General features: G+C 45.2%; 1 protein-coding gene and 1 long non-coding RNA gene across 7 annotated transcripts; one reads left to right on the top strand and one right to left on the bottom strand.

The window, feature by feature from the left end:
• Positions 1-14,199: 14,199 nt before the first annotated feature.
• SLITRK2 (SLIT and NTRK like family member 2) lies at positions 14,200-20,858 on the bottom strand. The gene is made up of 2 exons (XM_072981508.2): positions 20,556-20,858; positions 14,200-18,185 (listed from the first exon to the last, which is right to left on the bottom strand). The coding sequence occupies exon 2, from the start codon at positions 18,140-18,142 to the stop codon at positions 15,569-15,571; it is 2,574 nt and encodes an 857-aa protein (XP_072837609.2). The 5' UTR covers positions 18,143-18,185; positions 20,556-20,858; the 3' UTR covers positions 14,200-15,568.
• Positions 19,966-25,825, top strand: LOC140702349 (uncharacterized). 6 transcript variants are annotated; one of them, XR_013538708.1, is made up of 5 exons: positions 19,966-20,427; positions 21,022-21,158; positions 21,605-21,705; positions 22,444-24,162; positions 25,457-25,825. It is a non-coding gene; the product is annotated as an uncharacterized LOC140702349 (long non-coding RNA). The 6 variants fall into 6 exon arrangements; XR_013538705.1 differs by having other exon boundaries at positions 21,608-21,705; XR_013538710.1 differs by having other exon boundaries at positions 21,608-21,705; positions 23,987-24,162.
• Positions 25,826-26,737: the final 912 nt, after the last annotated feature.

Genomic DNA, 26,737 nt, shown 5'->3' on the forward strand with positions numbered 1-26,737 from the left:
ATTCCGCCCAGTGTCATGTCAACTGCAAATTTGATAAGATAACCATCTCCTCCTATGCAAGATGAGGTGATATTTGCAAACCCACCTCCAAGCCTGGCCTGACATTTCTTAGAGAGGAGCTTGCTTTTGTTGCTAGCAATCAGAACGGCAAACTCTGGGGATTGACTTTGGCTCAGCCCTCAAACTTATTAGCTTCTTTCTGAAAACCACAACAAACTGCAAAGAATAATATCCACTGAAGGTCTATTAAAAAAAATCCCACTTCCTATAAGGGAAGAAAAATAAAATAAAAAAGGAGCCTTTCTGAAGGAGGCGATAAACTATAATTAGGATCTCTGCTGGTTTGGGACCCTGAGGAATGACAATGAAGGCAGAATGCAGGGAAGGACTGTAGAAATAGGAAAACCAAAAAATCTGGTTTATTTCTTTATATGAGCCACAGTTTAATGTGCCTCAGGCAGAGAACACATTTCATAATCACTTTTTAAGGCAATTTCAGGGGAAGACAACAGCAATTAATCTTAGTCATCTAAAATGGCAACACCAGCTCACAGCAGAAGACTTCAGCTTTCAAGGTCAACTAGCATATTATGGATTGGTGTTGTTTCCCAAGGGGGAGCAGGATCATTAGTAAGATCAGAGAATGGATAAGAATGCACCATTCATCTGTAGGAAAAGAAGATCAGATTAAACCTCCTGCATGAAATCATCACTTTGGGGATATTATATACCAAACATCAATTCACTGTGCTTTGAGTTTTCTCTATGGAAATGTGTCAAAGATATGGAGGAGAGAAATGGAATAGTCAGTGATGGAGCAAGAAAGATACACAATGAACATAGAGTGAAAGTGTCATTATTCTCATTAAAGATGGGCACGAACCACCAGTTGGGTGGTTCAGCAATTCAAAGCCTACTCAGAGACAGCACCCAGAGGAGATGGGGCAGGGAGGTCAGACTGTTGCCTCTGAGTGGGTGCCTACTGGAGGTGGGTGGGGCTTTGAAGTTCTGAACACCTCTTCAACCAATAAACAAACTGGCACGAATGTCAAACTGTCCATCTCAAATTCTTATACAGTGGTGCCTCGCTTGATGAGGATAATTCATTCTGTTGAAATCGCTGTTAAGCGAAATCCTTGTCAAGTGAAACAAAAAAGCCCATTGAAATACATTGAAATTGGTTCAATGCATTACAATGGGCTAAATACCTCAGCGTCCAGTGAAGATCCTCCATAGGGTAGCTGTTTTCAGTGCCTGTAAAGTGAGGAATCCATCCTGAAAACACAGCGGGGAGCCATTTTGCACAGCGGGGAGCCATTTTAGAGCCACCGATCAGCTATTTCAAAATAGTCATTTAGCGAAAAATCGGTTCGCGAAGCAGGGAACTGATCATCGTTAAGCGGATTTTTACCATTTAAACATTGTTTTGCGATCGCAAAAGCGATCACAAAAACTTCATCGTCAAGCGGTTTCATCATTTAACAAGGTAATCATTAAGCGAGGCACCACTGTAAAGGGTTCTAGTTGGCCAGGACCTCTGCGTAGATACTCCATCACAGTCCCCTCCCCTTCTCATTATTTTCCTTTCCCAACAGTAAGCATTCTATGTCCACTGAACATGCTCACACCATTCTCCCAATTTAGCCAGATGCAGCCACACCACTAAGATGCAGCAAAGGGAGAGAGAAGGAACACAGCCATTCAGCTGGTTCAGCTCAAAGATGAGAAATGTGCCTCTCCTCCTCTTCAGCTATCTATTTCCATTAATGCCCATCTTTCCTACTTCCACATTACCTCCACAAGTGAGCATAGATAAAGCACTCCTCCGCTCTCCTAGCCATTGTCACTGGGATTGCGTATGACTGCTTCAAGATGGCACTGTTGTTTTGGCCACACTTTATGGGGATTTTATGCACAATGGTAGAACAGCATGCAAATGGAAATCTCATGGGCAAAAACAAAACAAAACAACTCTTTGGTGGTGTTCCATGAATGAATACAATTGTGATGGTGCATTACTAAAACACTACAAAAAAGAATCTTTCTATAATCATGTATGTCTGTCTATCACAGTATTCTCAATATTCACGTGGGCAGCTGAGCAGGGAGACAAAAATGAGGAAGAAGTAACTGAAAGTGTCAGTTCACTGTGCATGTATGGAAAATACTATATATATATATATATATATATATATATATATATATATATATATATATATATATATATATATATATATATATATATATATATATATATATATATATATATATATATATATATATATTAAACCCAATATGATTTCTAAGGTATCCTTTGTACTTTCGAAACAAAACCAATTAATTTGAAAGTCCAAAATCCAAGGGGTGGAATTATGGATGACAGTATCAGAAATACAGTGGTGCCTCGCTTAGCGAGGTTAATCCGTTCCGGATTAACCCTCGCTCAGCGAATCCAACGCTAAGTGAAACAAAAAAGCCCATAGGAACGTATTAAAACTGATTTAATACGTTCCTATGGACTTAAAACTCACCGTTGTGCGAGTTTCCTCCATTGCGGTGGCCATTTTGGATGCCTCGTTAGCGAGGCAAAACAGCGGTCGCCATTTTGTTTTAGCGGCGGCCATTTTGGAACCGCCGATCAGCTGTTCGCTATGCTTTGATCGCGTCCGCGCGATCATCGCATAGTGAAAAAAGCCCATAGGGGCCATCGCTGAGCGAACGCTCCAGCGATGGCCTGGGACCCTTCGTTATGCAGTTTCATCACATAGTGAAGCGTTCGCTATGCGAGGCACCACTGTATTCTTAGCTGTTATGTCTGATGGCTATTTCACATATCAGAGTCAACACATGAGTGGGGAAGAAATGAAACTGTCTTATATCGAGCCATGTGATTGGTGCAATTAGTTGAACCATTTGGGGTGGGATCCATCTCTGGCAGTCTTCTGGACCCCCTTCCCAGACACTGCTAGCCAACGTTCTCTTAATTAAGTGTGATGGATTCAATGGGATGAAGACTGAGCTCTAAACAGCACTGCTGCCATTCTTCAGGATGTCCGTATTAGTGGAATGGTGATTCGTGGCATGATTGGTAGAAGTATAATATGGAAAGGAAGGATGGCAGTGAACAGTGGAGGCTGGTAGCTCTAATGACAGTGGAAAAGTAAACCTACTGTGAATTTGAGACTGGACTTCAAAGGAATTTTCCAAAACAATGAACCCTAGCCTAGTTCAGCACCCTGGATAGCTCATGCAGCTCCTGACTTAAGCCCCCTAGACCAGTGGTTCTTAACCTTTGTTACTTGGATGTTTTTGAACTGCAACTCCCAGAAACCCCAGCCAGCACAGTTGGTGGTGAAGGCTTCTGGGAGTTGCAGTCCAAAACTCCTGAGTAACCCAAGGTTAAGAACCAGTGCCCTAGACTCACAGTCCTTGGAGTCACTGGGCTTCACAGGCAGAAGATCTGGGCAGAGGTCCTACTGTCAAGATGAATGATGTGTGTTTGTACTCACACACCCACAAACATGCACAGTTGTGTGTGATGCGCCTCTACAGATTTGCCTCAAAATATGAGGACTGGCCCTAAAAGTTTATGGATTGAAACTACAAACTCTACCACTGAGTTATAGCTTCTCTCCCCACCAGATATGTCCCATAAGTGGTACCCAGGTCCTTTTAAACAGAGATTTAAAAGAAGTGTATCCAGGATGTATGGATGTGCTCAGCCCTTCTCTAAGACTCGGTCATTACAAATACATGAGCATGAATCAGCCTTGAAGTCTTTCCCATTCACACTAAATGTCACTATTGCTTCCAAAACAACTACTTTGTATTTAATCCCCATAAGAAATGGTGTCTTGCTAGTTCCCTTTGTCCGTGGCTTCTTTTGAAGTCTGGATCGTCAAAACTGATTTATATTTCGCATCCTAAACATGCCAATAGTCTATTCACAGGTAGTAATCAACAATAAAGTCATGCTCATTAATTCACCTTGTTTGTTTCACAAAACAAAAATAAAACTGGGCACTGTCCTATCAAGTTGGAAGGGAGATCTTAATGGCCCAATTTCAAAAATATTATTTTTCCCTGTCTCCCTCAGCAGGCTCTGTTAAAAAAAAAGTATTAGTGCAAAAAAGGCTACTTTCTACGAAGCACCAATTTTTTTCCTTTATATTTGTCAAACTCAGAGTCCTTCCCCACCTCTCTTACTTTGCACCTTAGTCCTAAATGACCTTTGCAGTGTGCTCCAGTGGTAATTTAAATAAAATGAAAATGCACAATCTGTATCCATGATTATCTTGAAAGACTGTCCCTCAGAAAACACTGTCATTAACATTTTCCCTATCTAATTTCACTCAAGAGGAGTTTGAAAATCCAGCATTTGTATTCGAAAGGAAGGTCAGTTCTCTTTCAAGAAAGCTTTTCTTTGTGATGTTTGAATTGGTTTGTAGCAAGAGCTTGACTCAACAACTGTGCAAGTCTCACAAAATAATGCCCACCTTCCAAACTGAGGGGGAACTAGCACTGAGGACACACTCTACTACTTACCATTACTTAAAGTAAGGTAACCATCTCAGGTGGCAGCAGTGGGAATCCACTGGCCTTTATCCTCTTTTAGATGGAGGGAACTGTGAACACCACACCTCCTTTTCGGTCCATTTTCACTTAGCCATCTGCTCTCAGGTGTACTAGAAGGCTTTCCCCAATCTGTAAACCAATATTCAACATGCAGGCCAGCTCATTTCTGTATATGGAGGGAAGGACCATTTGGTCTCATCGCTCAGGAAATTTAGCATCTTGAACCAGCTCTGCTGCAGACATTAAAGAGAGGTTGTGAATACAATCCATTTCCATATATAAACTCTGACTTCATTTACCTTTGAGAAGTAAAGCAGAAACCTTCAAATATTTTATTTTTCTTGTGAGACACAATGAATAGCCACTGAGTTTGACATTCCATCAAAAGGCACCAAAACCACTCACATAAGGTGCAAATGGTCTCCAACAGCGAACAAAAAGACCTAAATTGCATGCTAAAGGCATATATTAGGAAAACAAAGTGGTACTGGACGAATTTTTTGTAACCTTGTGATCAATCAGCCTGTCGTGCTCTGGTGCTTCCTGTGTGTCTGCAGCTAGCTTTACCAGGGGAGCAGGTGCTGGGTTTGTGCAGGAAGCAATTGTAATGCAAATTACACTTTGCACAGATTACAAAAAAGCAACAATTAAAAATGGCAACATTAAAAATAGGTGTCTTAGTCTCACATCAGAACTGAGATCCCTTGAGGGGGATGCACAAACCTGAAGAAGCCAGTCTGAGCTATAATCTTAACAAAGGTCAGGGTTTTGATTTTGTGTTTTTCCCACATCTCTAGATCTACCATGTCAATAAAATAAATTCAAAATCCTTGGGAACTGACCTGCTTTTTGTTCCCAAGGCTGATACACAGATCAGGATGAAGTTCTCTCTCCTTGCTCAGTTTCTTCTAGCAGAAATATATATATCTTAATGTGCGCATTAAAATGTGCAACCTCCTAAGAATTACAGACTGATATGAAAACAAGACAGAATGGATTTATGAATGAAGTTGATACTGATTTCCAGTTTCCACCCGTGGTGTTACATCACAGATGCAGGATTCTTTTCTCAATGTCAACTATGTCTAAGGATCAAACTACACACAACTGTACTTGTGAATTCCCAGCAAGCACATTCTTTCTAAGGCAATGCCCTTCCCACTGAGATAAGTACTTGGGTAATCAGACTTGCAAATGAAGCCTCTGTTTATTTTCCAGTAATCAGTCACAAAATCAAAGCTTGTTCACACATGCAAGATCCAAACCTGTTCTGAAGGATATGTTTTGACAATCCAGTGGCTGAAATCTTGTTGGCATAATTTGTACAACATACTACTGGTGATTTTATAAATAGCAGCAATTTTCAAAAATTAAATGATTCTGACTTCTGTCCCAAAGGTACCAAGGTTCCTGTGTAATCCCTTTCATTTTGGGAAGCCATGGGATCTGTGGGATGCGTTGAAGTATTCAGTTACCAAAAATTGCCACTGCTGGTAAAGTCATCCCGGCAGCTGTGATTTTTGGTAATTTAAGACTTCCTTTGCCCATCCCACAGCTCCCACAGCTTCCTGAAGATGAAAGGGATTATCCACAAGCCTTGAGAGCTTTGGGACAGAAGTCATAAATGTTTTAATTTCTGGAAAGAAATCACTGCTTCTGCTGTCAGCAGTTGTATGCAAAGTAAATTACAGCAGGATTTCAGATATTGTTTTTCTGCAGTTGAGCACATGCTAGGTGCATAATGCAGGAATAGTACTTTCTCATTTAAGCCTTAGGGTAGTTGCAACAAACCCACCTTATCATTTGGTTTAACCAGAAACTGAGATACCCAGTGTGGTATAATGGACCAACCCTAGGTCTTCAGATGTTTTTGAACTAAAATTTCCAGAAGCCTTTACCACTACCTGTGCTGGCCAGGACTTCTGGGAGCTGAAAGAATATCTGAAGACCCAGGGTTGGGAATCATTGATGTAGTGGATAGCGTGATAGACTAGGACTCAGAAGGCTTGTGTTTGAATCTTCCTCAGCCATGGAAAGTCACTGGAGTGTGGTAAAATCACTTCTTAAATGTCTCACTTACCTTGAAAGCCCTATTAGGGTCAATATAAGTCAGCTCTGACTTGATGACACATAAAAACACACATAGAATTATTCTGTATTTATTTTACATCAAACTACTCAGTGGCTTAACTTAGGCAGGTGGTGCTCACCTTCAGCATCTGTGAATGAGGCAATTGGGATGAACCTCACTGAGAGAACTTTCATGTCATCTAATATGCTGAATCAACTCACGCATTCAGCCAGTACCCAACTAAAGTTGAGAAATCATCTAATGTGCATCCATGTGTGAACCAACTCACAAATCTGCCCTACCTGAGGAGGGAAAAATCTTTTCTAGGAAAAAAAATAAGATTGATATAAAGAAGATCAGAGGATTAGAAATTGCAATGATTTTTTTTTTGTCACCTAAGATTGAAATAACCGCCTGTACCCACAAATGTGTGGTATTTTGAACATGTTCCAATACAAATAGTAATCAATCACAGTATTTAGCTACTTGAGACATGAAATGGTACCCTAAGAAATTTTCAGAGAAGTAATCATATTAGCCTGTACTGGAAAAGCCAGAAAACAACACTAAAGCAATGGCAGAAGTTTGTAGCATTTTTATGTGACAAATACATTCATTTCACTGGGAGTTTTCTGTATATTGTGATCCTTTTTTTTTTTAACAAGTTATGTCCCCGCTCTGTTGTTTCAAATGTGCCATGCGTTCTGATTTTTAGCCATCCAACATAAAGAGGTGAGCTTACCTTGTCCTCTTGACCAAGTCCTCTGGACAAATATTTCTCACATTGTGTCCTGAGCTTTGAACACTGTCAGGGTTGACTTAGCCTGCTGAGGCAACAGAGTGGAGCAAAGGACACAACAAGGATCTTGGCTTCCTTCTCTTTTTGTACATCCACTATTGCTGTTGTCTTTGCCCTATGCAACTCGTAAGGCAAAAAGGAAGTGTTTAGGAGTCATTCATTTATTTCTGAAGCTGGGATGATGACATGGAGCTGGAAGAACTTTTGGAAATAGTGAGGACTGGCAGACAAAGGCTGGTGAAAAGCCAAGAATTCTTCTCTGGCTCAGCTTTAAAATATCTCTTCTATTTTGAGATTGGGTTTTATGGGCCTTCCAAAATTCCCATTCAAATCTGGCTTGGGAAAACATCTCAGGGTCACATTTAGATCTCACCACCAGCCCCTGGTTTGATGTTGTAACTGAACTAGGAACTGCTGGATAGCTCTGTGGTTTCGGCATGGAAGCAGAGGTTGGGAGTTGGATCCCCTACTTGACGGGGTTGGACCTGATGATCCACACGATCCCTACCAACTCTGCAGTTCTATGATGATGATGATGATTTTTATATAGTTCTCTGAAAACCTCTGAGTACACAGATTAAAAAAAAATCTCTTCCCAGATTATAAACACAATCCGATCCTACACCCGGCATTTGAATAATTGGGGAGAACTACAAATTATCTCTGTGTGGAGGGGATATTTTCTTCTTTTCCATCTGTGATGAGTGAAAAACAAGTTTGACCTTTATGACTAAGCCAAGCAGGAAACCCAGAGAAAGCAGCCTAATTTTCCCAAAATAACGTCTTCAAGATTAACAAGATTCCCCCATCCATTTGAACAGATCAGAACACATGCAGCTGCTTTATTATCACTGATGGATCCATACCACCCAATGCTGTATATTCTGATGGTCTGCAGATTTCTGATGTACAAAGATCAGTTGGAAAAGCCGCTCCTCCTACGTGAGAACATTTAGCCAGCAAAGCAGGTGCAGAGCCGGCTACGTCCTGCCTGCCGCTGAGATATGGCCACTTCCAAAAATGTGCAGTTTAAGGGAAAGGATATTGTCTTCTTCTCCAGCTTTCATGGGGAAAACATTTCAGTACATCTATCTTTCTCCATCTGCATTTGGGTAAGCAGTTTGCAAATCAAGAGTGTGGGAGAAAGAGGGGGGGGGGAGAATTAATTGCCTTATTATGCAGGAGCTCCAGAGAATGTAAATCCCTTAGGAACACAATGCACAGACAATATCTCCGGTTAACTATCTAGGGGTTTTTCATAGGATAAGCAACAGAAGGGGCATGCACAGAGGGGAAATGTCTCATTACACTGCAAGTTAGGAGCAGATGAAAACTTTAATAGAAGCAAGGCTCTCTCTCTCTCTCTCTCCAACTCCTCACACTTAAGAGGAAATCATAAACTAATAACTTTTTTTTGTTTTATTTTTCATGGAAAAGTTTGGCATCTGTCATATTTCACACCACCAGAAGCATAGACTGACCAAAAAAGCATGCTGGTCAATCAGCCAAAGCCTCCCTGAGCAACGAGCTGCATTGCATCACCGGTTGAATTATCTGAAATAGCTCTAAACTTGAGCCTACACATTTAAAACAGAACAAGTCAATTTTATGCCAACTGTTTCCCTTTTTCATCTCCTTTTGGATGGTGTTGTTCCTGTTTTTCAGCCGTGACTCAGTGTCCATTCCATCCATGACTTAATGGGCTGATCGCTTTACTTTCTCCCACGCTATTACAGAAAGCCAGAATTGTTAATGATCAGGAAATCAGAGGAGGGTTTTATTTGAGCAACAAGTAACTCCTACTTCACAGCTGCCAGTATCCCTATATGACTAGACCAGTGGCTCTCCAAATGGGGTCTCTAGATTTTCTTGGACTGCAACTCCCAGAAATCCTGGCCAGCACAGCAAATGGTGAAGGCTCCTGGGAATTGTAGTCCAAGAACATCTGGGAACCACAGTTGGAGAACCACTGAACTAGACCATGGTTGGGTATCTTGCAACTACATGAAAACTTCCAAGGCTCTTTGAGTGGTTCCCAGTCCTCCCTTTCTCTGATACTCAGCAGACCAAAAGTAGGTGCTTCACAAGTCTCAAGCCTCCACAGAACTCACCCACCCTTCTCTTTTTTTCTGGGGGGGGAGGAGCTTATTTCTAATAGGAACTCAGACAAGGAGCTTGGGACTCAGGACTTGGCATCAAAGACTCAGTCTTGGACTTGAGTCTCGGACAAAGATTTGTCAGCATCCTTGAGCAAAGTGCATGACACTCGCATCCTCCACTTTTTATTGTTACGTAAATTATTTGAGGCTTGAATAGGTTTTTATTTAGTATTTCTTAAACCCAGGGACAAAAATGACTCGTTGGATGCTTTCAGAATGTTTCAGACAAACACCTCACTCAATGACAGATGCTGTTTCGATTTATTTTTTTTCCAGATGCCACGGCCGGGGGTAAGTTTCCTTCTCTTTGAAGCCCAACCAGTTGCGATGGCCGCTTCTCCAGTCACCTTTTGGTATTCAATGGGATCTAAAGGAAGGCTGAATGAGACTGGGAAACTTAGGGGGATCCAAAGGCAGGAAACCAACCCAGTAAAGAGAAGCTTTCAGGAGATAGCAGGTCAATGAGAAGATTGCTTACTCAATAACACCCAAGGCCTGCGTTTTGTGCTGAAACATAAGTCGACTTCCTGTCGGCTGAATGCCAGTTAAAGCAGCATTGGCTGCCAGCATTTATAATTGTAATAAGAAGAGAGGGGGGGCCAAAATGTCCCGTAGTGTCAGATTCCTTGCTGTCAGGAGATAAGATATCATCGGTCACTGTGAAAGCGTCAAAATTCCATCTGACTGGGGTCCAGTTCTGTATCGGCATGGTAATAAAAGGATTATTATGTCCGGTAACCTATTTATGAAAAGGAAACAGTACGCTCCTTTCAGAAAGCCATCAATTGCTTTAATAAGGAATTGAAAAGCTCGCCCTACTTTATATGCTGAGCACCATTTCAGTTGCATAAGGATTTACAATGGGGAAAAAACAAAACTGGTTTTGTTGTAAATAAGAGCAATTTGTTGAGGAGGAGAAGGCAGAGATGACTCTCCACAATTAAATTTGGGAGAAATCATCGGGGGGGGGGATGATTTACAGGCTAATAAGTCTCCATCAGGCTTTTTTCCCCCTTAATTAAAAACAAGTTTAATTAAGAAATAAGTCGACGTTGGAGACGGCTGTCGGGAAAGTTAAAGCAAAGACACCCCAAACAAAATAAAGGCATGAGAGTGAAAAAATGGACATTCCTCAGTGGCACCAAGTGTATAACACTTGGTGTGGGTAAAATTAAATATGTATTTTTAAAAATGGGCAGGGCAAATTTTTTTTGCAAAATGTTGGAGCTTGGCTTGATTTGTTAATTTTGTAGAAACAAGAATGTCTCCATGAGGCATTAGAGGGGAAGGTGTCATAAATAAACAGAAACAGACAGATGGGGAGGATATATCTAAAGTTGATGTGCAAAATTGATTTATTCTATATGTCACCACAGAAAGCAGAGATAGGAAACTGTTAAGAAAATAATGATTCAAAGCAGTCTTTAACAACTGAGTCTCCCAAATGCTATTAATACTAATATTTTCTTTTTCTTTTCTTGCTTTTTCTTTTCTTGCTTTCTGATTTTTTTTTATTGGTGAGTTTCATACCATATTGTGATTTGTTTTGCCATGTTGGGGGGGGGGTCTCTGGGATTTATAACTTTTGACTCGTAAGCCTCCCAGACTAGAGTGTGCACTAGTGGGCTAATACATAAGTCGAATAAATAAATAAAATAGACTATTTCTTTCTCATATGAATGAAATGTTAAAATCTCTTCATGAAAAGGAACAAGCTCAAAGTATCCAGAGCAAATGTTCTGTGGCAAAATAATGTGTGTTTTCCTCCAATTTACAGTATGTGTTTGTTGGTTTTTATTCTTGTATGTTTTCTGCCTTGGAAGATGGAGGAACTTGGCTGTTCAATAAGAAGGGAAAATCCTTATACATTTCACTAGGTTCTGGTCTTCCTCCTTCCCCCTTTCTCTTACAAACTTAAATTGAGATGTGTCTGGCTCAGAGCTGGGAAGTAACTAGTTACAAACAATTAAAAAGGTAAAGGTTCCCCTTGACATTTAGTCCAGTCATGTCGGCTCGAGGGTGTGGTGCTCATTCCTGTTTCCAAGCCGTAGAGCCAGCGTTTGTCCGAAGACAGTTTTCCTGGTCACGTGGCCAGCATGACTAGACACGGAACGCTGTTACCTTCCCACTGAGGTGGTATATATTTATCTACTCACAAATTTACATGCTTTAGAACAGCTGGATTGGCAGGAGCTGGGACAAGCGATGGGAGCTCATGCTGTCATGTGGATTCGATCTTACAACTTCTTGATCTTTTGACCTTGCAGCACAGAGGCTTCTGCGGTTTAACCCACAGTGCCAACATGTCCCTTTTTACAAACAGTTACTCATGATTAATTATTTTTTCAATAAGAAAGCATAACTGTAATAAGTTATGTTAGAGATTCACAGGGCATGGGTTTACTGTTTTTGTGGTGTGGTCCATTCATCAGGTATAGTGAAGAAAAATGAGAAAGAGGCAATTTTGTAACTGTATCCATTTCAATCACTACCACAGAGGTATTAAACTCTTAACTTCAATAGGTTTTTCCTGTAGTGATGTACGGAAGTGAGATCTGGACCATAAAGAAAGCTGACTGCTGAAGAATTGATGCTTTTGAATTGTGGTGCTGGAGGAGACTCTTGAGAGTCCCCTGGACTGCAAGGAGAACAAACCTATCCATTCTGAAGGAAATCAACCCTGAGTGCTCACTGGAAGGAAAGATCCTGAAGCTGAGGCTCCAATACTTTGGCCATCTCATGAAAATAGAAGACTCCCTGGAAAAGACCCTGATGTTGGGAAAGTGTGAAGGCAAGAGGAGAAGGGGACGACAGAGGATGAGATGGTTGGACAGGGTCATCGAAGCGATCAACATGAATTTGACCCAACTCCGGGAGGCCATGGAAGACAGGAAGGCCCAGCGTTCTCTGGTCCATGGGGTCACGAAGAGTTGGACATGATGAAATGACTAAATAGCAAAAACCAACTAACTAATTGGAGGGCCTTGGCATGAAAACTGTAACAAACTTTCAACTGTAATTAACTTTCAGCAAGCAGTTTTCCAAGCTCTGAGTTCAGGCCTAACTGGAAGTCATAGCTTTTTGAGTGGAACCAAGGAAAGTTACTTTTTCAAACCAGATGCCCCAGGATCCCTGAGCCAGACATGTCGACTGAGACATTCTGGAAGTTTTTAAACCTGAAAAAGAGAGGCTCACCCAACCTCTGGCCTTGACTGAGAAGACACAACTCTAGCAATTGACCGAGGTTCAACAGTTAGAGATGTTGAAAGAAGGAGGACAGGTAGCAACAAGAAACTGCATCCAGAAGTACATGTAAGGAAGGAGGGCTTACCAAGCAACACAGGTCTCATGAAAAACTACAGCCTGAATCCAGTCACTGAGCCCTTGCTAAAGTAGACCCATTGAATCAATGGGATTTGCTGACAATATTTGATAACTAATCTGAGGCTGAAATCATGCTGTGTAGTGTACCAAGTTGCTACAAGAGTTGTCCCACCAAATCATTGAAATCTGTGGAAGAGTTGACTCACCCAATCACCACTAACTCTATTGTGCCTACTGCAATTTACTATGCTACACAACAGGATTTCAGCCAGTGAATCTCCCCCAGTTGGGACTCACACTTGGGTTTAGGCCTGGTGTTTAGTTTTCCCACTGCCAGAACCTTTGGATCTTAATCAAAGTATATATGTATCGATGGTTGTTGTGGGGTTTTTGGGCTCTTTGGCCGTGTTCTGAAGGTTGTTCTTCCTAACATTTTGCCAGTCTCTGTGGCCAGCATCTTCAGAGGACAGCACTCTGTGCTCTGGTGTAGTTAGCTTGGTGTTCTCTGTGCTGTGGTGTAGTTGGTGTAGTTGACTCCCAAGCCAACTACACCAGAGCACAGAGTGCCGTCCTCTGAAGATGCTGGCCACAGAGACTGGCGAAACGTTAGGAAGAACAACCTTCAGAACATGGCCAAAGATCCTGAAAAACCCACAACAACCATTAGATCCCGGCCGTGAAAGCCTTCGCGAATATATCTGTATCATTATCGGATTTATTGAAGATTTATGCTTATTTATCTCCTAAGGGCTCTCACAGCCAAAATAATGGGAACAAATTGAATAAATGATCAGAACATACTCGGGAAAGCACAGCTATAGCATTTTATTTCCTGGGGAATTCTATGAGAGTTCAGGAATCTTTGACTTTGGGCATGTTTTCAACCCCACTTACCAAACATCTGACCACAAGATCAGAGCTTTTTGGCTAACTTATGACCACTTGTAGGTATCTATCCATTTTTTGGACATTTGGCTTGGGTTTACAAGGCATGGGTTTCCCAAATTCCTCTTTCTCACCACGAGTTAGCCAAATAGAACACCAAAGCTATTTTTGAAACAAAGGCAGGTTCTAATCTAACCCCTGACAATATTTCACAGCATTTTTGATCCTCCAGGAAGTCCATTTCTTTCTGTATGAGAAACCCTATTGGTCGCAACGTTTACCACAAACAAAACATTATACCTGCAAAGAGATTTTCCCCCTCCCATTTCATTTTTTTTTGTTTCGTTTTGCTACTTACCCATCACGAGAAATGTAGACTCTTGTCATTAAACGTATAAAAATATCTAACTTTAATGCAGAAAAAAATATATTACAGGTAAAGTAATGTTCTCTTAATTAGGCAAAGAACCTGAAAAAACACGGAACATTATGACAGGTGTTAGAGTTGCAGCAGAAAACAAAGCTGGCAGATTTGTTGAGCTGGCTGCGTCCATGTCACGTTAAATGTCTGTTTTGTTAATGAACGTCTCCCTCTCTGATGAGACAGCTCTGATGCCGGTCTCCACTGCGAAATTCTTAGTCCATTTCCAATGTAAAATAAGTCTGGAGAGTTTGGGAAGAGGACTGGAACCAGGATAGGGCAGATTTTACAGTTCCGTTTATTTTTTAAAAAAAGGTCTCAGAACTAGACTCACAGAAAGAGGGGCTGGGATTGCTGGCACTTTGGCAGCCAGCCCCCCTTTCGACGTAACGCAGCCGACAGGTAGCTCTAATTTACATGTGTGTTTCAAACCTTCAAAAATACAATACATTAAAATAGATTCGGATTTATCAAAGCTAAGCGTGACAATTAAGTAATAACGTACTTAAAGTGCGAAGGCACTTTAACAGCACAAAAAAAATAGAAGGTGACGCCCAGTGGCTGTAGTCGGTAATTGAAAGAGCTGTACTGGCAATATTATTTACAAATAGGAGGAAGGAAGGAAGGAAGGAAGGAAGGAAGGAAGGAAGGAAGGAAGGAAGGAAGGAAGGAAGGAAGGAAGGAAGGAAGGAAGGAAGGAAGGAAGGAAGAGATGTAGGTTCTACCTTATGGAGGAAGAAAAGGAAAAATAGAAAATATTTGGATATCATCAGTTTAATACATGGTTTTTACCTTTCAAATCCATGTGTATGTTGTGGGACAGAAGGGAAGAAACCCTTTTTTCTAACACCCTTGTATTGCCCTACTGTGCAAGGTCTTGAGATGTTCTCCAGCCTGCTTTGCTGAGGAATCACAGATCCTTAATAAGAACAGGGCCCACCGACTGCAAGGTTTTCTTGCTCTGTGATTCGTTCTATCCAGTTCCTCAGGCCCAAGAAGAACATTGAAACAAATTCTCTAGTAGAAACATTCAATCAGCTCCCATTTCAGAAGAGCTGTGGGGTGTGTCAGGGAAAGAGATGCAAGAAATAAGTTAAGGGGGCATCACTATTTAAAAAACAAAAAGCACCCATCATAGCCCTGGCGTTATATAAAGATTATTTGAGGACATGGGAACAGTTGAGAATGAGACACATCAGGTCGGTGTGCCAAGTTCAGAACTGGGTTAGTTATTTTTTGAAAGACTTTCCTCCCTTAGTAAAGGAATCCCTGGGCCGTCCTTGTTAGCGCCCCCCCTCAAAAAAAAGAAAAAAAAAAGCACAAAATAAAATCCTTCACAGCTGGCTAATGGCAGTTTGTTTTTCCAGAACTTCGAGGTAGTCTGGTTCGTTCTGTAGTTTTCCTTGGAGTAAAGGAAGCTCAGGTTTGGATTGTTCTGTAAAATATTTCCGCGGAGTCCCGTACAAAACCGTTTTGTTTAGTCTGTCCTGGTTTTGACGCCTCGACTCGTAGGAAGGGGCGAACTGCCTTTTGGGCAGAGTGCAAAAGTTATAATGGACAAGGCTTCCGCTCGGCAGCTCCTTCACCCTTTCCACAATGTTTTGATACAACAACTCCGGCTCTCTCGAGAAGGCCTGTTTCTCTAGCATCTCGGCAGCTGTGATTGTAAATGCTAGGCTAGCCGACTCGTCCTTTTTCGGTTCAAGGTTACTATAGCTATACTCATGGAGATTTCTGTAGTAAGCCACCGGATCACCTTCCTTCTGCATATAGATGGGATTCTGGCACATCTGGCCCACCGGAGGTGGGATGTAATTATACACGTGTCCTTCCGCTTTGTCGTGGACCTCACTGTTGTAGCAACTGTACTGCAACTGGAAGGAGCTTACGTCGAGGTTGTTGGTGCTGCTGGGGACACTTGGCATACCCTTGCGGCGTTTCAGGACAAAGACAAAGAGGCCAGCCCCGAAACAGACGGACAAAATGAACACCACCAGCAGGCCCAGAATTAAGACAGAGAGAGGGACTTCAGTGTGCATTTCTGGATAAGAACTGGGAAAAATACTGAAGGCCAGGGGCGTATCTGTGTTTGGGTTTGGCGAGAAGAAAGAGGAGTCTAACATGTTGGGGTTCTCCGGACAGATGGCGTCCTTGCTCAGGGTCTTGAGATGTTCGCCAGTGTGCTTTGCCGGGGAATCGCAGATCACTTCGTTAATGACAACAGGGGCCCCCGACTGCCGGTTGTTCTGCTCCGTGACTCGTTCGATCCAGTTCCTCAGGCCCAAGATGTCACAGGTGCAATCCCAAGGGTTTTCTTGAAGGTCAATCTGGATCAGAGCCGAAAGCTGGTCAAGGACCCCTCGGACAGGCAAGTAGGAGAAATGATTGTTCCGCAGGTTGAGTCTTGTCAGGGTGGTGCCCCTGAACACATTATCAGGCAGCGATCTCAGCAGGTTGTTGTTGAGAAACAAGAGGTGAAGGTTTCCCAGTGCGTTAAAGGTGCGTGGCAGGATATCTTTAATCACATTATACTCTAAATAGAGGTACTGCAAGTTGTTCAGCCCTTCGAACATGGAAGGATACAGGATCTCAAGGTAATTGCCATTGAGATAAAGTCGGCGTAAAGTGGTGAGATTACAGAAGGCACCTTCTTGGATCACTGCAATCCGGTTGTTCCCCAAATGCAACAAATCCAGGGAGCTGTATTCCAGGAGATCTGTTTTGTAGATAGTTTGCAAATAATTGCTGGTCAGGTAAAGTTTCTTTGGACTGGTGGGCCGAGGGTGGAGATCAGAGATGTTCCCAATTTTTTTCTCTTGGCAGTTGACATTCAACCCATTGTCCGAACCTTGGGAAGTGCAGACACAACCAGCCGGGCAGGTGAGTGGCACAGGGGACTTGGTCTGGTAGACCATGATAGGTCCAAAGATTTGCCTGTCTTTAGACACTGTGACCCGGGGTGTTGGGCGGTTCCTCGTTTTAGGTGGGCGGCTTGCTTTGGGGGCCTTAGTAGCCCCAACAGCAGAGTTGGCTGTTGGGGGATACCTCTGGATATGTGTGTCTGAGTGGGAGGGGTGCCTCTCTCTCTGGTTAGAGTCACCAGCACTTTTCCGAGGACAGAGATCCTGTCTTGTGAGTTGGGTGACGTCTTTCCCATGCAACCTGAAAGGGGTTTCGCAGACGATCTCCCCAACGAAGACGGTGATGGTGTCCAGCCAAGCTTTGAGGGGCAGAAGGTCACAGGTACAGTTCCATGGATTCTCCTCCAGCTGGATCTCCATGATGCCACCGATATGCTCCAGGACACCAGCAAAAGGCATCATCTTCAGCCTGTTCCCTCGGAGGTCCAGGTGGGTCAGGAGAACAAAACGGAACACATTGCTAGGAAGCGACAACAGGAGATTGTCGTTGAGGATCAACACCTTCAGCTTGTTGAGCTTGCTGAAAGCTCCGGCCTCAATAGAGCTGATGTAGTTGTAGTCAGCCTGTAGATATTCCAGGCTTTCCAAACCCAGAAAAGTGTCCTCCCGTAGGACCTCCAACTTGTTGTTGTTGAGGTGTAGCCTCTTAAGAGTCCGAAGGCCAACAAAGGCTCCGGTCCGGATCTCTTGCATGTCGTTATTGCCCAGGTGAAGGGTCACGGCGTTGGAGTAGTTGACGAATTCGTTGGGGTAGAGACGGGTGAAGGCATTTCCATTGAGGAAGAGTTGATAGATCTTGGACGGTGGAGGCAGGAGGAGGCTGACGGTTGTAAATCCCTTGTTTTCACAATTAATATTCAGCACGTTCTCTTTCTCCTCGCAAGGGCACCGGCTCTTACTGCAAATGTCTTTGGCAGGTTTGCGGCTCTCCGTCGGCAAGATCCCAGCCACTGTGAAGACGCTCAGCAGCCAAACACCCTTCAGCATCTTTATGCTCCGTCAAGCTCAGCCTCAGCACCTACGGTCAAACCTGAAAGAAGGCATGGAGGGAGAAAGCAGAACCCCGGCTTAAAACAACGACCTCATCATCATCATCCCCATCATCCACAGCAACAACATTACGAAAAATCAGGCCATCTGGGGAGGTGGAACCAAACGAAAGAGAAACGAAGCAAGCTGGTGGCAAATGCCCCACAGCTGCTTTCCTTCGGACTGGTTTCAGAACCTCTCCGACTCAGAAGTACATTTTCGCCTTTCCCATCTCCTCTAACATCCCCGGCCTCTCCCTTGTACGTTGGACTTCTTCCCAGCCTCCTCAGCAGCTCACTCTTCACTCCCTCCTCCTCTTCCTCCAGTTTTTTCCTATTCATGGCCAGAGCTGTGCCCCAGCCCCCACCCTGAATTCCTAGGAAGGGGAGGAGAGGGAAGAAAGAGAGAGAGAAAGAGAGAGAGAGAGACGTGGGAAGCAGTTAACTTGCTAACAGACCATGCCCTACTTTATTCCTACATCCCTGCCTTCCCTCTGCTCCAGCTGGTTGCATTGCCAAGAGCAATCGCCAGACTTGGCACTTCCATAGTTCTCTCCTCCTCCTCCTCCGGTCCCTCCCCTCCCCCTCGATTCATGAGCTCCCCCTTGCCATGGGAACCCTATCTCAGGCTCACACTGGCCTCTTTTGTGCCTGGCAAGAGAGCTCCGGCTCGTCCCTTCCACACAGACACCCTCCACCGCTTGGCCTCCACCCCCCACCTCCTCACCCTTGTTTTCCACCAGAATGAAAAGCCCTCACCCCTGCGACCTGACTCAGCCCGACTCTTTCCACCCCAGTCGCTCAGGGAAGGATCCCATCAAGTCCCCAAGAGCTGTAACCAGCGCCTCAGCTGGGTCCTGTCCTTTGCCAGGAAAGCAAAGGAAACAGCATCTCAGGAAGAAGGGGGGGGGAAGCACTCTTCTTTCTCTTCCTCTCCCCCCCCTTTTTTTTCCCTGCATAATTCAATCACTGCTTATTTCACCAGCAGAGAGATTAGCGCGGAGGACTCCTTGTCATGGACCCAAAGCCCTTCAAGCCTCCATACAACAAAGATCTTCTTTTACTTCAATAGACTCTGCACAGCGAAGGCTTTTCCCTCTTAACTCTCCTTCTTTCACATCTTCCACCAGGGCGACGGGAGAACAGCCCTGCAGTGTCTGGGCTCCGCCAGAGTTGGGGGGGGGAGGCATGAGGGCGTCCTCCCCACTTGCCAAAGGAAGCCTATCCTGACCTCACACTGGCTCCTTTTGTGCCAAGCGGGAGCTACGCTCATCCCTTCCGTCCTGATAACCCCCCACCCCTCCAAACCCCCCCACCCCATGGCTCTGCATGTCAAATGCTTCCTGCTCCCGGTTCTCCTTGCCCCCCATCTCTTGACCTTCACAGCTCTCTGTGGGCCCCCCCCCGCACTTTGCAAAACCCCACTGGTCCTCCGGGTCCATTCTCACTGCCCTTCTTTGGACTGAGAGTTGATCCGGGGGGGGGGGTAGGGGGGTGGGGAGGAAGGGGAAGAAAGCGGAAAGATCCAACACAACTTGGATGAGTTGCCTCTTCCACACACACACACACACACCAAAAAAATAAGAGAGAAAGGCATGTAAGAACGAGGTTCCCCCCCAAACACATTTTGGAAACTCTGCACCCCTAAACATCCTCATTCCAAACTCTCCACCACTACTCCACTCAGTCTGTTACCAGCAGGGAAGGGAAGCCAAGAGGAGAGAATGAGAACCAGCAAAGTCTCCTCGACCACAAGGAATGGAAATTCACCCTCCCGGGTGAAACCCCAACATCCCCCAAAACCCTTCTCCTCCACATCCTTGTTTCTCCCTGTCTTTAATCCTTCCTTCCCTCTTCTTTCTTTCTTTCTTTCTTTCTTTCTTTCTTTCTTTCTTTCTTTCTTTCTTTCTTTCTTTCTTTCTTTCTTTCTTTTTGCGTGTGTGTGTGTGCGCGCGCGCCCCCCGCGAGGAGTTACTTTGGGTTTTGCGGTTCCCTTTGGCCTCTCTTAGGGAGAGAAAGCCCGCGTCTGTGCGTTGGCCGGGCGCGCGCAAGGAAGAAGGAGCCTCCAGCGATATTAACACCGCTAAGCCCTTGTACCTAGTGCAGTTCCCCCCTCCCCCTCTCTCTCTCCTACTGGAAAAAAAAGCAAAACACAATTTGCTTTTCCTTTTCTTTCCTACAAAGAACGCTTCCCTCTCCTTAAGGCTGGCGACTCCCGGGCAGTTGGCGAGGCGAAAGCCCCCGGTAGGTGCGCGCCTCTGTTTGCGGTGTGTGGGTTTGGGGGTTTGGGGGGAGCCAAGGAGGAAAGAGGGCGGCGGGGGCGGCAGCCGAGAGGCGAGCTGGCAGGCGAGCGCCAGGGCTGCGGTACTCACTCAGGAGGAGGCGAGGGTGCCCGCCGTCTCCGCCGGGGCGCGCAGCATCTTTCCTCCGGCGCGGTCGGGCTGCCGAGGCGCCGGGCTGGCCCTGGCCGTGGGGAGAGGCGGAGGTCCCCGACGGGTGGCCAGCCCCACATCAGCCTCTCGGAGGCCACGCTCCAGCCACCCACCCACCGGTCTCCAGGGGGCCGGCAGAGCCAGGCAGGCGCTGCGCTCCGCCGTGCGCTCGCTCCCTCCTCGGCTCGCTGCGGCTTCGGCTCCGGCTCCGACGGCTGCCCAAGCCCTTTGAATGGGCAGGCTTCGGGGGAAGGCAGGCTCGCCTTGGACTGGGGAGGGGGGGGGCGAGCAGCTGACGTCACGCCCCGGGAATGGGGGCGCGGGGGCAGCTGGGGGGGGGGGACACGGGGCGGAGACTCTTTTATTCCTCTCCCCCCTTTCTTCCTTCCTTGCCCCCTCGCTCCAGCATCCTCCCCAACCCCCTACCCCGTTTCTGCTCCAGACGCGTCTTGGGATCTCCGGGAGGAAGAGCGCTCCTCGGCCCGGCTGCCGAGCTGCCCTGGGCATCCTCGCCCTCCCTGCTTCGGGGAGGGGGCGAGAAAGGTAACCAGACGGGGATGAAGCCTCGGAGGGTGGGTGGGTGGGAAATGGAGGGACCGGGTCCCCCAAGACAGCAAGGGTCGGGGGTGTTTTTTTTTCTTTTCTTTCTTTCTTTCTTTTTTTCTTTTTCTTTTCTTTTCTTTCTTTCTTTCTTTCTTTCTTTTCTTGTTTTTCTTTTTTTGGAGAGAAGAAAGGCAGGGTCCCTGCTGGTGGATAGGGCCCACAGCCTGCGTTTTCGGGGGCTCTCACAGTGGTCAACCACAATTTCCCCACCTCCCTAGAGAATGCCAGAAGACTGCTCCTTGGCCCTGTGGCTCCGGGACAACTGATATTTCCTGATATACTGCTGGAAAGCATGAGAGTTGCATTGAAAGGTCTCGGTTCCTGGCCTGTGTTAAACTCCCTTCTCTTCCGGGGTTGCATTAATTCCTCTTAATTCCCTCTCTAAGCAGGTGGCTCTCCTTCCCTTTTTTGTGGCAGTCAACCCAGTGCACTACGGATTAGTTAGAGACCCGGTTCTTGAAGAGTCTGCCAGCCAATGTTTATCGAGGTACCCTCACCTTTGTTTCACTCCCCACCCCTTCCTCTCTCCTGCTTTGTCAAGTTGGTCACATGAAGCCTCCATCTTCAGGAGCAGTATACCCCAAATGCCCAAAGATTGCCAGGAAAAAAAAAATTCTTTTGTGGCTATCAACAGCCCAGATCACCCAGCTGGCACAAAAGGTCTTACTGTCGGGAATTCTGAGATTTGTAGTTTTAAAAAAAGGAACTGGTCTCTGAATATTGGTAGTGGGCACTGCAGGTGAGGGTGGGAGACAGCTGCGCTTTTGCACCCTGCTTGCTAGATGCTAGAACAGAAGCCAAGCGAACGTAAGTTACTTTTCCAGCGGTGTCTCCCAGAAACTCTGAGAACCATTGAGGGATCTATGGGGTTTATAGTCCAGGAAAACAGTTTTAATCAAGCTGTAATTAGAGGCATCTTTGACTATAATCCACGGCAGCCTTCTCCAGAGTGAGCACACTCTGCTAATGTGTTCAGCAAAACCGACAAGGAGGCTTGTGGCACGCTGGAGATTAGCACGCCTGGTTTCCTGGATCGAAAACCACTGCATTTAGTGCTAGGGCTGATGAAGGAGGCTGCAGCCTGCTGATGATTAAGAGGTGAAAGCTTACTAGCCTTTAAGACACTGGGAGATTCTTTGTTGTGTTCAGACACCCTTGTTAGCCATTACCTCGCTATCTTGTTTTCCTTTTGCCACTGCATGCTCCTCACCCACGGAAAGCACAGCCTGCCGGAGGCTGAACTGTCGTCCCTGTGCCTTGAAGGAACTCAGTCCCGGGAAGCTTTTTTGGAAGTTCTTCCTTCACTGCAGCAAACGCCTGTGAGATTATTTAGATGAGGCAAGTGCTGGGGAGAGAGAAAAGACAGAAATAGAAATTGGTGCATACATCCCAGCGAGAAAGAGAGAGAGAGACAGAGAGACAGAGAGAGAGAGAGAGAAAGAGATGTCAACAGCTGCTTTGCACAAGCTTGGGCATCGTACTCCTTGAGCTAAGGGTGGTGTGTTTTATCTGGGATCCTAGGCAGAGGTCCAGCCCAAGGGAAGCAGGTGGACTCCAGTCCGGGTTTCAATAAGAACTTTACAGGAGCTGTCCAGGGGCAAGGGAGGGACTCTTCAGCCCACATCTAGAGCTTCAGCACCCCGGACAGCTCCTTCAAATTGCAGACTAAAAACCAGAACAAATTCACTGCTCCACAAAACATTGGAGTCTCCATCTTCTCTTGGATTTGACCCGCTACCTGCTACTTGATCCCTGTCATCTGTGATCTCAGGAATGTGGGTCAGGGACCTGCCACCATGTTTGTGTGGTGTCAGCGAAGCAAGAGAAGAACTCGATCTCAGCTTCCTAGTGAGAGTAATATGCAGACTTTAGATCAAGGGGGTGGAAACTGTGCCTAGTGGGCCTGATCCTTAGCGTATTGTCAGCTAACATCTGGCCTGGGTGGATTCTGAAGGAGGCCCTCTTTCTAAGGGTTTCCCCCCTCTTATCCTTGTCCTCCCCTTTGAAAAGGGGGGTGGACTGGGGAGGCACCCCTGAGCCATTTCGAATCGAGGTGTGTTCATAAGAATTAATACATATTAGCTCATTGATCAGTACTAAACCTTACATGGTAGGGAAGTTCTTCATAACTCTATGAGAGAGGGAGAAACAATAGCTCGCCTTTCTCTGTGTTCTTGGCACTGGGAGGTTTTCAGCTAAACTGGCCAAATGCAAAGCTGCTATGAATGAGGTCCAATGGAAAACTGCACCGCGCTTGGCATGCTGCCTGCAGTGAGCCTCAGGACAAATTGAGACCTGGTTCCACGGGCCACTATGTTTGTGCGTATTTTCCTGTGAACACTCCTTATGCCCCATTGTTGCGTGGCTGGTTATGGGGTTGAGCCGCCAGACGCACAACAGACGTGCTGTTGAACAGCACAGCTGGTTGCACAGTCATTAGCCCCGCACATGGAAATCTAAACAAGATCTTGGCCGTGATGTGAAGGGGAATCTCCGTAACCTGGTCTTTTAAGACCTGGTGCAAAGGGGCCACCATTTAATAACTGTGTAGAAGAAGGAATTTCTGCAAATTGTGTTTTCCTCTGTGTCGGAAACTGACATTTCTTACATTTGGGATTTAAATGTACCAGCCCTGTATTCACTTTTGCTTCTGATCGTCTAAATCTCATGGATGTGGGGATTCCTAGGCAGATTGTAAAAGCCAGGAGAGTCTTTTCTCTCTCTACCTCTCTGTAAGCTTTTCATTTATTTATTTCTTGTCTCCGCAGCCTAATATTTCTGTTTAAAAGACTTCTCCCACAGGGAGTGTGGACTGCTCAGCCATCTCCCAGCCTGTAAAGGAAGGCTGTTCTATCTGGAGTGAGGTGCTTGCAGACTTGTAACTACATTGACTGGAAGGTGTTGATGTGGAGCGGAAAGTCGGGTTGCTCTCCTGCACTGTTCGGTGAGATATTCTTGCGTCCTTCTGCTCCACCGATCTATCTGGCTCAAGTGAGGGAAGGCAGCTGGTTTTCTTCCTGAAAATATGCAGGCATGAACTGAATAACCAGCTTCATCGGACCATAGAAACGTGAAGCCTCTTCTCCCTTTACTGCCTCTCTTTCTCTGAACTTTAAAAAGCTGACTGGCCCCATAGTTTTCTCCCAAGGTCCTAAGACCTGCCAGCTGCCCACCCATTTTTTTCACAAGAAATGGGGAGGGGGTTGGAAGGGAAGGCAAGAGCTGTGCCAGAAATGCCGTTGTAAATCTCGACTGGCTGATTCCCCATTGAATTTACCGTTGTGGAGCATTACGCCTGTCAAAATTGGTGGTGGTGTTTGCCATGGCTGTCTGCCTTACATGCCTGATGGCACAACGGTGCCTGCCGGACGGATTGCTGGACACGGCTGGAAGGAATTTCACAACTGCTTGCACTCCTTTGGGTTCGGCAGGTGTAGCTACACAGAAAGATATTGGCCACTGTGTAGTGTAAATGGACTCCCAGTGTAATGTACATAGTGGTTAGAGTGATGGACTAGGACTCGGGAGAACAGCCATGGAAGGTCGTTGGGGGGGTGGAACTGGTAAAACCACTCCTTAAAGATCTCATTTACCTTTAAAGTCCTATTAGGGTAGATATGAATTGGAGCCAACATGATGGCACATAACACATATTATAAATACATACAGTGGTGCCTCGCTAGACAGTTACCCCGCATGACAGTTTTTTCACTAGACATTGATCTTTTTGCGATCGCTATAGCGATTCGCAAAACAGTGATTCCTATGGGGCAATTTTGCTGGACAATGTTTGGTCCCTGCTTCACAAACCGATTTTCGCTAGACGACAATTTGCTTTTCGCTAGACAATGATTTCGCTAAACAGCGATTTCAGTGAAACGGATTATCATTGTCTAGCGAGGCACCACTGCACAGATGTGTTTTGTGTGTGTGTGTATACTCACAATATATATTTGCAGATGCATATTGACACAAACACACATATATTAACATGTGTGTAAGTGTGCTTATATAGATATACCTACACATGGGGTGGAAATGCCACTTGTTGTTCTGACCGCTTTGATATCATTTGTACACATTCAATGTAACAAATTAATCCAGCGTTCCACTTTCAATGTTCCTGCGAGGACGAGCTGATCCAAAAATGGGTGTCAGCTCAAAATTTAGCACGCTCGGGAAGTGAGAACTCCTTCCTAAAATTCTCCTCTGATTTCCCCTGGTCTCCAAAAGCACAGATGTCCACATGCTTGTTTCAGCATGCCTTGGCCAGCATCCGCTTCGGAGCACAAAGAATTCTACAACCATTTCCCACGGAAGACCATGATCGCTCATGCAACCCATGGCATGACTGATCTCGCAACCGGTGGGAGACCGGGCACAGAAAGGGGAGCCTGCCGGACCAATGGAAACACTGGTATAAATGGAGAACTGACCATTACAAAAAAAGACATACCAGCATGGAAAACTTCACATGCCAAGGCAAGACCAGAGAGAGATTATTTTGATGACTCTGCTTTTGCAGCTGAACTCTGCAGCTAAAGATGTTCAACTGGGCAAAGGGTGCAAAAATTGCCTTACACTAAACCAGATCATCTGTCCATCAAGATCCGTATCCTTTTCCTTTATTTATTTATTTTTTATTTCCCTTTTTAAAAAAATTATCTTTATTTTTATTTAGGAAACCCCATTCCCACCTCTGCAGTGCTCCTGCACCGCTTAGCCTGGTTTACAGCAGATGGATAGCTCAAAAAGTCTTAAAAGTACAGGAGCATATAACACACAATCAAGGCAGCCAAAACAAGTGGGATAAAAAAAAACCCCATCAAAACCAAAACGCACCACATAGCAAAAACATGCCATGATCACCGTCATCTCCACCATCTTCACCCTTATAAGCTGGTGGATGAAAGTAAGAGAGGAAACCATCTAGCCTTTGTGGGGCAAAAAAGTTCCAGAAGTTCACGGAGAAGGCCCTGTCTTGTCTTGACCATAGATAAGGTACAAAGAAATTTCATTACACCCAACCAAAGACTGAATTGTCTACACAAACTGACAGCAGCTCTTTGAGGCTTCATCCCAGGGTTTGTCTGAGCTACCTGGAGGTATCAGAAACAGAACTTCAAGACTTACCACCAAGATATGGAGTATAAAGTAGACTTGCACTAAACACTGGTTCACCTCATTTGGTACTGCTTAAACTAGACAGTAGGGACGGGGTGGCTCTGTGGGTTAAACTGCTGAAGCCTCTGTGCTGCAAGGTCAGAAGACCAGCTGTCGTAAGATCAAATCCATGCATTGGAGTGATCCCCCGTTGCTTGTCCCAGCTCCCGCCAACCTAGCGGTTTGAAAGCATGCAAAATGCAAAAATGCGAGTAGATAAATAGGGACCACCACGGTGGGAAGGTAAATGGCATTCTGTGTCTGGACACGCTGGCCACGTGACCACGGAGGATTGTCTGTGGGCAAACGCTAGCTCTGTGGGTTGGAAACGGAGATGAGCACCGTTGCCTAGTGTC

This window comes from Pogona vitticeps, chromosome 11, assembly GCF_051106095.1.
Source record: "Pogona vitticeps strain Pit_001003342236 chromosome 11, PviZW2.1, whole genome shotgun sequence".
NCBI classification, from domain to species: Eukaryota; Metazoa; Chordata; class Lepidosauria; order Squamata; family Agamidae; genus Pogona; species Pogona vitticeps.